Source organism: Paramormyrops kingsleyae, chromosome 11 (genome assembly GCF_048594095.1).
Source record: "Paramormyrops kingsleyae isolate MSU_618 chromosome 11, PKINGS_0.4, whole genome shotgun sequence".
NCBI lineage: Eukaryota > Metazoa > Chordata > Actinopteri > Osteoglossiformes > Mormyridae > Paramormyrops > Paramormyrops kingsleyae.
The window spans coordinates 3,472,336-3,485,512 of NC_132807.1; the positions used below are offsets into that span (position 1 = coordinate 3,472,336).

Here is a 13,177-nt window from a genome sequence, read left to right on the forward strand (position 1 = left end):
CATTCAGTGGGTTCTTGGACCAGTTTCGGAAGAGGTTCCTGGCAGATGGTAGCTTTACCTTCACCCTGATCATCTGCCTAAGACACAATGTCATCAAGACCATTGAGAGCTCAATGTATGCTCAAAACTTTGAGGATTAATGTATTGTCATCAGCTCAAGGAAAAGATGTTTAAGCGAGTTCATGTTCCAGTAAAATGTTGGGTCATTAAGTTATTGTGACATGAGTTTTGTACGTCATTGACAGTTTTGGACAATTATAGGTCTAACACCATTTATTTTTATGCGTGAAAAGCTTTTACACATTGATTTTAGCATTAAATTTTTTAATCGCTACACTACTGTTTATTACACTGTGTATTTTATTGTGTTCTTTTTTATTATTTTTTATCCTGTATCCTTATCCTGTTTTTTAGTTTTGTATGCTTCTTTTATTTCTGTAAAGTACATTGTGACCTCTGTGTATGATAATGTTCTATATAAATAAACTTGCCTTGCCCTGCCTTGCTGGTAAGAGCCACAGGTACAGTATCTCCATGTCTGCGTGCAAGATAACAGAAGAATCCCTGATGGACAGTTAGCATAAGCAGGAATCGCACTGAGCCTGTGCTGCCAGCCTGTTTGTGTGATCAAATAAAGCTTCAGCCTTAAGCCCCTGTTAGCCTTGAGAGCCTTAACTTCATTGCATCAGTGAGAATATAGATCTACAAAAAGAAGACTGTAGTGTAATCTGACACTTTCAATGAGTTTCTCTGCCCAGGTGTTTGCATGATCTCTGGCTAACACTGTCCTGAAGCTGCAGCTGGACAATCCAGATGATGCACATTCTTACTTGTGAACCAGAGCCTGCTGCTTGATGGGATCTTTTACAGCCCAGAACATCACCGTGGATTGGAAATTATGATGCAGAGCTTGCATCTTGCAGCCACAAACTATTCCCTCTAGCTGGGCCGTAACTGTGCTGTTTCCACTGTACAAGGCGAATGAGGAGGGCATGATCAAGACCAGCATCAACCATGAGAAGGGCTGTGTTCAGTCTAAGGACTATGGACATCTATAGGACCCAGAAGCTGGAACTGGTTTTCCACCAGAGGATCTCCTTTTGCCTGGACACCCACATGTATGTCAGTGTAAACCACTTTTTAAAATCCTCCCAGCTTCTTTCACATTATGCACACGCTGTTGCATGGACTTAAACTGAAAGCTTAATGATGCTGATCTCTGATGCTGCAGAGAGGTAGCTGCTGGTTCATAGGTTACCTCTGTATATGGAGCAACTGGGAGCTTAGCCAGGGTTCATTTAGTGAAAAGGAAGTGAGAGCAAAGGCTTCCACAAGGTGGCAGTGTGGTGTAACACATGCTGAAAGTGCTGCAGTGTCTGAAGAAATAATCTTATCTTTTCAGTAAAATGCATAATGTGTGAAGAGCAGCTAAAATCCAAATTTAAAACAGGTTTATGGACTGTATGTCAGTTTTATCAGAGACACGAGTTGTGCCTTGAAATTCTTATCAATGTCATAGTTTGACGTGTGTGTTTCCTTGACAGAGGTGTTGTGAGAGGAAGCAGGAAGATCCAGACATTTAGCCATGTAGCAGAATTACAGCTTTCAACCCCACTCCCAGTCGGGCAGCAAAATGTACCAAGGGGGTACGATGCTGGACACCCCACAGAATTTATTTCTAGCTACAGGCCTGCTAAGGAGATGGCAGAGGATGATCATGATATTTTCCCAAAATTCCATTCAGCAGCATCTACTTTTTTTTTTCTTTACTTTGTTCACATCACTGTTTTTGTTTTGTGTCCCCCTCCCTCCTTATATGTCCAAGCAACATCTTGGAAAACATGATCAGTAAATTCTAGGTCAGGAAAATTAAATAATTTTAATAATATGTATATTTAATAATATAAATTTCATAAAATGTAATATGACAAATCACAGACAGGATCAGGAAAGTGTGTCAGTGTAATAAGCAATAGAATGATCTGAATATCAAAATGTCATTCTATGGCTTGGGAAAAACCATGTTCAGACAAAGTACTTTGATTTTAAACTGGAAATAAATTCAACAGCCAATAAAGGGCAATGCAGACACATCCAATGTGTTTAATTATTTTATTATTTATTATAAATTTATTTGTTTATACTGCAGCTCCATCCAGCGTTTTATTCTTAGTGCGAAACGACAGCTAGCCTAGTGTTTTGAGTGTTGGGTTTGGGGTGAGACCAGTTGGTTTCCGTTGCACACATCTAAAGGATTATAATTAGGGCAACTACCACACAATCATCATGCCACTAATCATACGATATATACACTCACCTAAAGGATTATTAGGAACACCTGTTCAATTTCTCATTAATGCAATTATCTAATCAACCAATCACATGGCAGTTGCTTCAATGCATTTAGGGGTGTGGTCCTGGTCAAGACAATCTCCTGAACTCCAAACTGAATGTCAGAATGGGAAAGAAAGGTGATTTAAGCAATTTTGAGCGTGGTGCCAGACGGGCCGGTCTGAGTATTTCACAATCTGCTCAGTTACTGGGATTTTCACGCACAACCATTTCTAGGGTTTACAAAGAATGGTGTGCAAAGGGAAACACATCCAGTATGCGGCAGTCCTGTGGGCAAAAATGCCTTGTTGATGCTAGAGGTCAGAGGAGAATGGGCCGACTGATTCAAGCTCCCTTTATGACCACCATGTATCCATCCTCTGATGGCTACTTCCAGCAGGATAATGCACCATGTCACAAAGCTTGAATCATTTCAAATTGGTTTCTTGAACATGACAATGACTTCACTGTACTAAAATGGCCCCCACAGTCACCAGAGCTCAACCCAATAGAGCATCTTTGGGATGTGGTGGAACGGGAGCTTCGTGCCCTGGATGTGCATCCCACAAATCTCCATCAACTGCAAGATGCTATCCTATCAATATGGGCCAACATTTCTAAAGAATGCTTTCAGCACCTTGTTGAATCAATGCCACGTAGAATTAAGGCAGTTCTGAAGGCGAAAGGGGGTCAAACACCGTATTAGTATGGTGTTCCTAATAATCCTTTAGGTGAGTGTAAATCATACCCTCCTTTAGGAGGATGTAAATTGTTCGTTTTCTCAGTTTGATTACAGAAGACGACTTCATTGTGACATATTTTCGAAAGCATTTTAAAACCAGAGCGACCGGAGGCGCGGTTTGGTGCTCATAAGCTTGTACTGGAAATCTGCTTTGAAACCTACTTTTACAGACAATCATTTCATAATTTGTTGGACTGAGCACTGGCAAAAAATCTTCTGGCTGTGGACATGTCAATGGGCCTTCCGCAGAATCATTTAAATCTTCAACCACTGCAGGTCTGAGCTACAGAAACACGAACTGAAGATTCACAATAAAATATGCGTAGTACGTCTTCAACACACTCTGTTACGATTGGTCGACTGAGCACCACGTTACGCGTGCGAACCAATGGAAAGCGAGGCCCAAAAACTGCGCTGAGAAAAAACGACAGAGGGGCGTGTCTCGGGGGGGTGACGTGACGTCACACGGCAGGTTTGTGTTTACGAGCTGTATCTGGGAGCATGGAGGGCGAGGCGCTACCCCGACCCGTGTAACCGCCACCCTACGATCTGTCAACTGCCGCGTCCCAGCGATGCAGGGCGCATATAGCGAAATAGGGTTTGTACAGCAGATCCTCAGCCTGAATTTGGTACCTAGGGAAAATGGCACCAAATGTGGCAACGACACATCGCTGTGCGGCTTCTCAGGTCAGATACGGTTGTTTAAACATTTTCAAAACCGTCTTCTAACGTGTTTCGGTGTCCGCATGTTTCACGACGTTGGAGGAGCCAATACGGGTAGCATGGCATGCAGTTATCTTTAGCTTACTGGCCACACGGTGAATTCACCGAATAAATGAAAAGTTTGGTGCGGTAGGTGCCTTTTGGGAATGAGGGTAGAACGTCTGTACCCTCGAACATTTAATTACTGGGGGGTCAGGACCACTGTCCCCGCGTGATATTTAAGTCTGGGAGATCAGGGTCTCTGCACCCCGTAACACTTAAGACTGACGGGTTGCGTTGATGTGTGCAGAAGAAGATTATGCAGCAAGAAGATTATCCTGTCCATCTTCTAACTGCATATACTGGTCAGGGTGATGGGTAGTGGCCTGGCACCTATTCCAGCAGCACAGGGCACGAGACTCGGTACATCTTGGACAGGATGCCAGTCCATCACAGGAGTAAGAACATCATGCTTTAGCAGAATTGCATTATGTTGTAAATTTTATGATAAGTGATATGTGATATTATGCATAGTGTGCTAAGTTATTTTGAATGATTATCTAAGTGCGTATGCAAATAGAGTGTGTGTGTTAAATGGAGTGATTTGTTCACGCCAGTTACTGGATCATTTGTGTTGTGCTGCAGGTTCAGTATCTCCAGTCTATAATAAATATGGATGTGTCTTTTGTCACACAATATAAAATGAAAGTGACAACCATGGATAGGCGCTCATGTTGCTGCCTTGTTTTTTGGTTATTGATACCAGCCACTTACAGCATCTGCAAGGGTCCAAAATAAAACTGAACCCAAACCTTGAATGTCATGTGTCCTGAAAGAAACATCCAGTTCTCGTAATTTTATGGCGGTTGTACCAACTTTAAGTTTCAAAGGATCACTGCAAATGTGAGTCAACATTTCATATATTTTAAATATGTGTAAAAAAGACATAAATACTGCAGGTTGTTACTGCAGTGTTTCCCAATCCGGTGCTCAGGGACCCACAGTTGATTGATGTTTTTGCTCCCTCCGAGCTCCCTGTCAGACAATCACATTTTCACTCCCTCCCAGTTCCTGGATGGAGCAAAAAACGTGGACTGTCTGATGGTCCCCGAGGACCGGAATGGGAAACACTGGTGCATCACCTGGGCTACTTTTGGGATTCAGAATGATACCCAGATCACATAGCAGATCTGCCCAAATGCCCTTCTTAAAGGGGCAGTGAGCGCGTCCTGGTTTTCAGACTGGAGAGCTTCTTGGCCCTGATTCATCATGTAGAGGAAGTGGGTGTAGAAATCAGTGTTTGTTATGACTTACTTTCCTTCCCCCTACCCCCCCCACAGAGATGTGGTATGGTGTGTTCCTTTGGGCTGTGGCTTCCTCGCTGGTGTTCCACCTTCCCGCAGCTCTCCTGGCCGTCGCAACCCTACGGTGGCACAAGGTGGCGCGGTTCATGCCCGTCGCCATCCTGCTCATGAGCATCCTGGGCCCAGTGTGTGGGGGGGTCCTCACCAGTGCGTACCCAAAAGAAGCGTCCCACTAAGCATTGAGCATCATCAGCACGTTTCAGACCGCCAGACATAACACATAGCTCACCTTTTTGAAATTCACCGAAAAATCACAAAGTACTCATTGTGCCATAGGGGGCGCCCTGTTAGGTCAAGGCTGTAATGGTCAGTGCTTCCAACACAAGCTCAGCTATGTTTACAGTCTTCAGTCCACATTTCTGAACTAGAAAACTGAATATATTTCATTGACCAAAGCAATTTACATGGTGACATCAAGATCATAGAAACCTTGACAACGTACTGTATAGTTCAAATTGTACTTTCCGGTGACGCTGAAACCACATTAGAAAAGAAATATTCCTGTTCACATTAGTGACCGCAAAATCAGAACTTTTACCCGCTTGGGTTGAGTCATTTCCTTGCCCCTCCTGGGACATGAGCCAGAAGACTTTGTCCTTGACCGTATTACCTGGCATCAGCTGTGATTGGTCACTGTCCCCACTTCTCTCCTTTTCACAGGTGCCGCGATTGCAGGTGTGTACAAAGCGGCAGGGAAGAAGATGATTTCCCTGGAGGCCTTGGTCTTTGGGGTGGGGCAGTCCTTCTGTGTCCTGGTCATCTCCTTCTTCAGGGTCTTAGCCACACTATAACACTGACCCAGGTGGTGCCAAGCAGTGCCTCGAATTGCTGTGGGGCAAGCACTGGCAAGATTGCACATTGCCCTTGACATCTCACAGACAGGCCACACCCTGCTGTCCAGAGCTCTTACAAGCTTTGCAGTGTCTGTATACCCGCAAAGCTTCAGGGAAGGACTCTGGGATTTGACAGCTGGATCATTTTTATTCTCTCTCAGGCAATTTGGGGTCCCCACAGATTTCCATCTGAAATTCAAGTTTTCAGACAAGCAGCTTCTCAGTAGATAGATCTTTCTATTAGTACTGCCGATGTGAGCAAGTCATGTTTAACTCTCACATGTTCTGTGTTCTGTGGCATTCTCAGATGTCGGCTGCTGGGCTGTGATGTCATCACTATGAGACATGGTGCCCATGTTGACTCAGCAGTGACTTGCACTGAACTTCCTTTCCAATATTTAATGAAAACTCTATGCATTCATTTGCGTTTTTCCATTCACAGAGGAAGGTGCAAAATGTTTACAGATGGGTTTCTCTCTCCTGATTTCGGTAGAAGCTTATGATTCAGTAATTGAATTTGCACACGCATTCTGGCCTCTGGTGTTCTCAACACACTTGTACTTCAAATATTTTCAACTTTGAAAAAGAATATTGCAGAGTCTGATGAAAACTAAAGGGTTTCCTTTACATCAATTATGCTTTCTTCTTATATACTTAGACATTTTCAAATTTGGCCTAATGTTTAATATGTTTTATAAACCAATGCATTTTATTTCTGAATATGTAATATCTGACTTGCTTAATAAGCTGTAATTACATTTCTAGAATGTTAACCAAAATATAAGTAAAAAAAAGAAGACGCGTTTGAGGTACACTGGATTTTCTAATGTTAACTGCAAATTTGTGGAACATGAACAATATGTTAAACATAATTTCAGCCAGATGTTTGGCATTAGATTAAAATCCACGTTTAAAAAAACCCTACAAATTACCAGCATTAAAAAGCACAGTCATCTACATGTGGATGGAAAACTCTACAGCTTAAAGACTTTTCAAACGAGTTTGTTCTTCTAATAAATTTGAGCTTTAGGAAAGGAAGAACAGCCCAGTGAATATGATATGGTCATATGTGGGTTGAAAGACACTCATGGGCATGTGTTTGGGATGATGACTTTCTGCTTAATGATACTCCTACCATCTCACTCTGGGGGGGTCCTAGCACTTTACCCTTGTCCTCGTGCTGTTATCATCAATGGGTCTTTGATAAGTTTCATTTGTTATAATTTCACAACCAGCTTCATTTGACCTGCTGTACACTAAGTGCCAATAGTTTTCCATTAACTAGATTTCAGAATAAAATGATGTAAAATGTGACCGTTCTTGTATCCTTCCTTACTTTTAGGAAACTATGATTCTGCAGAAACTTTGAAATAATATTACGTGTTCTGTTTCATTAAAGGTATTTCACGCAAGCGTGTGGTTTGTATAAATAATAATATTACGAATTAGACAGACTGACATGTTCATTTTTGAATTACCGTCTCACGGTTCATCAACCGTGCACGCATCGATGACACGTCATTTTTCCAGAATGTGGTTTTCAACCGGGGGCGCGATCACCAACTAACTTTACAAATAAATACCGATTCGGTGTCCTCTTGAACATATCTAATATCGCCAGCGCATTTTGTCAATTTACCATCTCACCTCTGCGGATATGAAACCACGCTTAAACCAGGATACTCCATATGCTGTACTCGATCGTTAGGAACTATATAAGAGAGTCTGCTTGGGCGACGGAAGGATATCATCGCGGACCGGACACAGGAAAGCGCGCAGGATAACTGGTTAGCTTTACTTTAAACTGTGGACTTAATAATAATAATCATCGATACTTTATTGATCCCCGTGGGGAAATTATTTACTATATTAAATGACTTACGTTGTTTAATCGGTACTGTGTGGAAATAATTGACATTTCAGGTCTGGGTTGTTGGCTTTCTCCTGTGATATATTTTTAAAACGTTAACTAGTGAAAAACGTACTAAACATATACATACTCTGTAATCACGATACAGACTTTAATATATACTTTTTAAAAGTTACTTTACCCTAGGAATGTGCCAATCCACATTTTTTTCAGTTCCGATTCCGATACACTATTGCCGACAGAAGAGCTCTTTTTACTTTAATATTTTGCCCTGCTAAAAAAATGAGTTGTCTTGTGTTTATTCTTTATTGTGATGGATAATGTAACAGCGGAAGTAAAAGTTCACTTTTCCCAGCCTGGATTTTCTCCAATTGTAGCCCCGATATCGGCTGTGTTCTGGCTTAAAAGTTTCTGTTTACCTGAAATATTTGTAGGGTTTCTCATAAAAGGGGAAAGCCACCGAGATTACACCTGATATGTATGTACGTCTCACAGAACCCCCATTCAGTACAAAATGAGGAAGGACCATATAGAGCCATGGATTGAGGACCTGATACAGAGCTATAACATCAAGGAAAGACAAGACAGAATGAAAGCTCACATTCTTGGGGTACTGTTTTAATCCCTGATCAAAAGCATTTGAATCGTCTGAAGTTGGCTGAAAGGTACAGGTTTCTTATTCACATTCTTGGGATGTTTCTCCTCAGTTAGGCAAATTGCCTGATCCACAGGAGAAACTGACAGAGGACCCAGTAGCACTGCTGTTTCTTTCTGATGGGCTGGTCCAGATTCCTGGGATCCTTACCAGGACAGCCTGGGAGAAACTTCAGGAGTGAGTAATCTGTAGTCATCTACTTCTGTGAGAATTCAGGTTTGGTGCAGTATGAGGGAATCGTTCTGGGATATCTGGTGAAGAACACTAGATGATAGTGATGCCTAAATGAAGCTTCATGAACCAGTTGCTGTATTTTTTGGCCCCACTAGATTTGGGGCATGCTTTTTTTTTTTTTAACAGAGAACACCATCTAATGGGGTCAGGATATGCAACAAGTGGTTCATGAAGCTTCATTTGGCCATTACTAGTGGATGTTCCTTCATGATTTGAGCCTCTTAGCCACTCCTTCCATCCTGCCAGGCTGGAAGAGCGAGAGTCCCTCCAGAGCATCACCAAATCAACTGTCTTCCTGTGCAAGTACAACCTTGAGTTTCAGTTGGAACCGGAAGATGTGAGTTGGACGTGTTTGCTGCCTCCCTAGTGCCTAAGCCAGGGGTGGCCAATCTTATCCACAAAGGACCAGTGTGTATGCAGGTTTTTAGGAAACTTTAGGTCAGCTGTTCAAACCTAGGTGTAAGGACTCTAATTAGTAATCTAATTAGGGAGTTGCAGCGAAGATCCGCACACACTGGCCCTTTTTGGATAAGATTGGCCACCCCTGGCCTAAGCTGTTCTGCTAAAGCCTTGCCAAAGTCTCATACTGATCACCTGACCATTGGTTCTCCTTTACTCAGAGCAAGTGCCAGTTCTTCCTGACCATCCATGAAATGGCCACCATGGCTCCTGGGCCAGTCAAGTGTCACATTCCCAGCTGGTAAGAGATGCAGCTTCTGTCCAATAATGAGTGATCCTGGATCAGTTACCTTGTGGCCGATCCGTTGCCACCACATTAGCTGCAGCCTCATTCCATTGACTGTAATACAGCATATAGAGTGACTGGTAAAGGAGATAATGTACATGATTCTGCAGGTGAGTTACCCCAGGGAAGTTGAGCCCTGTTTTCTTATTGGGTGGGGGTTATATGTGGCAGGACGGTGTTTACTGGGTCCTCCATGATGCAGTGCTGCTTCTCTCTTTCAGTACAACCCTTTCCAGTGTGAGGCAAAAGATTTATGAAACCTGGAGGTGAGTTCAGGCCCCCTGGCTTCTCACAGTGCAGGTCATGACTGGTCTCTTGTGTGGGGCTGCTGTGTTAATGTCCATCACTCCCTGATCATGTTCTTCAGGTCCCTGCAGAATGATGGTTCAGTTCTGACCACGTGCACGCAATCAGGTTGGATTCCCAAATTCCCTGACACACACACACACCTTCAAATTTTGTGGCTTGCATGGAGAAATAAATACAAACAGTTGGTGGCACTGTCGCCTCACGCCTCTAGAGTTGGGGGTTCAAATCCCACCGCTCTCTGCACAGTCCAAAGTCATGCATTTGTGTTGTGTCTTAAAATTGGCCAGAGTGTGTATGTGTACATGCACCATGCAGTGGACTGATACCCCAGCCTTTTACCCTTTGCTGCCTGGGATAAGCTAGTCGTTTTTCCACTAATACCATCCAGGTCCTGTCCCAATCATGTGTGTCCTGTTTCCCAGCCTTCTGTTTATCAGAGCTGGTGCTTGAGTGGCAGGACAACAGGACTACCTCCCTGCTGAAGGATCTGTCAGCCTGTCTGCTGAAGCCCTCCAGGTATCACCCTCCATCCCCCCAGCCCTCCACCTCCAGGCAGAGTTGCCCACCTGCCCTGTTGTCCAGGTACCTGACCACTGGTTGGGATACAGACAGGGTCCGATACAAGGTAAGGCGCTTCCCAGAACTCTGGTGCACTTTATTGAAAGAGAAGACGACTGAAGGATTTAAAATTAACTCCTGATGTCCTGATCTGCTGAACCCAGGAGATAACAGGTTTTATTTTTTAGGATTCATGGTACATTAGAAGCTGTAAGCGGACTCTCTTGTCTGGGGTAGTAGGTGTTGGTTTGGGTCTGACCTGGGTGTTGCTATCTGTAAGCTCTTCCCTGGGTTTCCTAGGGGGATCCTCCCTTCACTGTGCCCATCTCCCAACTCAACCTCCCTGCAGAACAGAGACTACAACTCCCCCATGAGTCTGCTGAAGGTAATGCATGCTTCCCTTCATTTACATCTGGGGTGGCCACTCTTATCCAGAAAGGGCCGTTGTGTATGCAGGTTTTTGCTGCAACTCCCTAATTAGAGGACCGATTGGGTATAGTGTCCTCACACCTGAGTTTGAACGGCTGACTTAAAAGTTATCCCAAAATCCTGCATAACACACTGGCCCTGACTGCAGCTCAGGGAGTAATAGTGAGTTCGACCAACCTGTTGGATTGCCTGTGCATTGGCCATATATGGTGAGACAGATCGAACCCCACATTCTTGCTGGTCTGCCTGTGCATCGGTTGATTAGCGCTTGCTCTGCTTTTTCTGTATAGTGAGCCGTGAAGAAGATGCCATCCTACAGGACGTTGAAGATGTGAACAGCTCCCTTATCCAGGATTCCGAGCCTGCTAACCCTTGGGATATGTTTGACTCTGCTGGTGCTGATACATCCTCCCTGCTTTGTGACCAAGGTATGAAAAGAAAGCACATTGTGCTCTTATGGAAATGGGTCCCAGCTTTTATTTGCACCCTTATCTCCCATGATTGCCAGAATCTCCATCTGGATCCATCACCCTGGATGGCATCTGTCCTGCGGCAATGAGCACTCAGGCATTGACCAGTCACAGCCACGAGCTCTTCGTGCCTGCTGCCTGTGATGAGGAGGCCCCGGAATCAGAGACCCGTGGGAATCCCCCAGCACCGAATCCTCCGCTCACCCTGAACAGTGAGGTCTCTGTGAGGTCAGAGGACCGGAGCCTGCCTCCATATCAGAGACCCAGCACCACCTTCACCACACCACCCTGCTCCGATGGACCTCACTCCTCAAGTTTTTTCAGTACCAAAAATACCAGAGATGAAGAGGAGGAACACATCAAGAGGAAGTTAGGGAGAGCCAGGAAGAGGACTCATTCTCTATTGCCCATGACTGAAAAGGGCCCATCTGAGGAAGACGAAGAAGAACCACAGAGTGGAAATACAGGGCTAACCAAGATTAGGAGCCCCCCGTCCTGGCTGCTGGAGACGCAAGAGGGCCAGGGAGGGCCTGGGCTCGGCCAAAATGCCTGCAGCCAAAGCACCACGACAGCTAAAGTCGGCCCTTTTCCAGGACCACAAAGGAAACTGCTCACGGTAAGACCTCCAGGCTGAGCTTGTGTGAGATGAAGACTGGTAGCTATGTGAATATCCTGGTGTTTTGCTGCTGCTTATTTTATTTGGTGGCCTGATGTTCCATACACTTTGTATTGGTGGTGTTCTCTTCAGCTCAGGTGAAGCAGTAACGCTCTTCTTAAACCTCCTGGCTTGTCCTTAACACTTATGCCCCCTGCTGGTTTCTCTGTGGACCAGGCCCCAGTCTTGATTTTGGTCTTTTGGCCTTAGGTTCACTCGGATGGAGCCCCATTCAGCTACAAATATCAACCCACGGTCCGCGTGTTGGAAGCTCTCCGCATCTGCAGGTACTGCCACCTCGTGCCCTAGCCGTGAATGGCACTGTCCTACTTTGAATTCATTGTGCTCTCACACTGCACCCGGTAGCTTGCAGAGGTTCAGCTATATGTGTTTACTATTAGTTAGGATTAGGCCTGTAGAGCTGGTATTGGTGTCGTAACTGGAGAAACTTCAGTGTCTCACAAAAGCTCTCACACAGCCAACACTAATGCAAGGTGCTTTGTTCTGTAGCAGGAGAATCATGCCTTTGGTCTGTTAAACCATATCATGTAAATACGTCCGTATCCCACACTGAGATCTGGATTTGGAAATGTTACATGTTTGTAAATAAGTGTTTTAATTGTAACAGCAAATATGATTACAGGAGGATGTTCATGTACATGATTCCTGTTTCAATTAGCCATGTCACCGGAGCTCTGTACACACTGCTGGAGTAGATTAACTTGTGTATGTCTTTTTGCAGGGTTCCAGACAAGTTTTTGCAGTGGTCTGTTTGGTACCTGGCTCACTCAGACAGGAGAGAGGGTACTGGCTGACCTGTGTGCAGGAGCTGCTGTTTGGCGAAGCTTTGTTTTGTCCAGCCACAAGGTGGCACTGTTTTTCCTTGTGCGTAGGACATTTCATTCAATTGGTGACACACACCAGCTTGATAAGGGAGGGGGGGGCATGTTTACTGTCCCAGAAAGTTCTGGGGGTGATCAGACAGGACCAGTTTGACCCCTTCATGTCAATGGGTTATGGTCCATTGTGGCTGCTGCCCTGAGCTCTTCAATGGTGAAGTCACGGGTGTTTTTAAAGTTCATACTTACAGAGACTCTGTGGTTTTACTGCCTACCCATGTGCCCCCCTGATACAGCAGGGAGCTCCACTTCATGTCACCTAATGGTGATGTTGAAAAGCAATAAAATGTTAGAGTGCAAGTGTTTTCTGTCGTCTGTCTTACAGCCAAGTACTGTTGACACATAGAGGATGATAGTTAAATATCTAGCTGGTGTGAAGCC

The 13,177-nt window shown here is 44.4% G+C and overlaps 2 protein-coding genes across 6 annotated transcripts; both read left to right on the plus strand.

Annotated features, from left to right (window-relative positions):
- Nucleotides 1-3,545: 3,545 nt before the first annotated feature.
- Nucleotides 3,546-7,286, plus strand: LOC111859368 (transmembrane protein 170A-like). Of its 4 annotated transcripts, none has more exons than XM_023841956.2 (4): nucleotides 3,546-3,671; nucleotides 4,086-4,233; nucleotides 5,116-5,286; nucleotides 5,800-7,286. In XM_023841956.2, exons 2-4 carry the CDS (start codon nucleotides 4,215-4,217, stop codon nucleotides 5,928-5,930), a joined length of 321 nt encoding a protein of 106 aa, XP_023697724.1. In that variant the 5' UTR covers nucleotides 3,546-3,671; nucleotides 4,086-4,214; the 3' UTR covers nucleotides 5,931-7,286. The 4 variants fall into 4 exon arrangements, with proteins under 4 accessions (XP_023697724.1, XP_023697720.1, XP_023697721.1 ...); XM_023841954.2 differs by having other exon boundaries at nucleotides 3,605-3,760; XM_023841952.2 differs by lacking the exon at nucleotides 4,086-4,233 and having other exon boundaries at nucleotides 3,552-3,760.
- Nucleotides 7,287-7,479: 193 nt separating this feature from the next.
- Nucleotides 7,480-13,096, plus strand: LOC111859367 (uncharacterized). 2 transcript variants are annotated; one of them, XM_023841950.2, is made up of 13 exons: nucleotides 7,480-7,759; nucleotides 8,338-8,452; nucleotides 8,550-8,674; nucleotides 8,978-9,068; nucleotides 9,352-9,431; nucleotides 9,698-9,742; nucleotides 9,844-9,890; nucleotides 10,208-10,410; nucleotides 10,644-10,728; nucleotides 11,063-11,200; nucleotides 11,281-11,858; nucleotides 12,108-12,184; nucleotides 12,640-13,096. In XM_023841950.2, exons 2-13 carry the CDS (start codon nucleotides 8,357-8,359, stop codon nucleotides 12,710-12,712), a joined length of 1,638 nt encoding a protein of 545 aa, XP_023697718.1. In that variant the 5' UTR covers nucleotides 7,480-7,759; nucleotides 8,338-8,356; the 3' UTR covers nucleotides 12,713-13,096. The 2 variants fall into 2 exon arrangements, with proteins under 2 accessions (XP_023697718.1, XP_023697719.1); XM_023841951.2 differs by having other exon boundaries at nucleotides 7,759-7,895.
- Nucleotides 13,097-13,177: the final 81 nt, after the last annotated feature.

What these genes read in the sequence shown, in the direction of transcription:
- LOC111859368 (XM_023841952.2), top strand. Translation starts at nt 3,646, where the DNA reads ATGCAGGGCGCATATAGCGAAATAGGGTTTGTACAGCAGATCCTCAGC. An exon ending in ATCGCTGTGCGGCTTCTCAG is followed by an intron (nt 3,761 to 5,115) that starts GTCAGATACGGT and finishes CCCCCCCCACAG; the next exon opens with AGATGTGGTATGGTGTGTTC. An exon ending in GTGTGGGGGGGTCCTCACCA is followed by an intron (nt 5,287 to 5,799) that starts GTGCGTACCCAA and finishes TCCTTTTCACAG; the next exon opens with GTGCCGCGATTGCAGGTGTG.
- LOC111859367 (XM_023841950.2), top strand. Translation starts at nt 8,357, where the DNA reads ATGAGGAAGGACCATATAGAGCCATGGATTGAGGACCTGATACAGAGC. An exon ending in GCCTGGGAGAAACTTCAGGA is followed by an intron (nt 8,675 to 8,977) that starts GTGAGTAATCTG and finishes CCATCCTGCCAG; the next exon opens with GCTGGAAGAGCGAGAGTCCC. An exon ending in AAGATTTATGAAACCTGGAG is followed by an intron (nt 9,743 to 9,843) that starts GTGAGTTCAGGC and finishes CATGTTCTTCAG; the next exon opens with GTCCCTGCAGAATGATGGTT.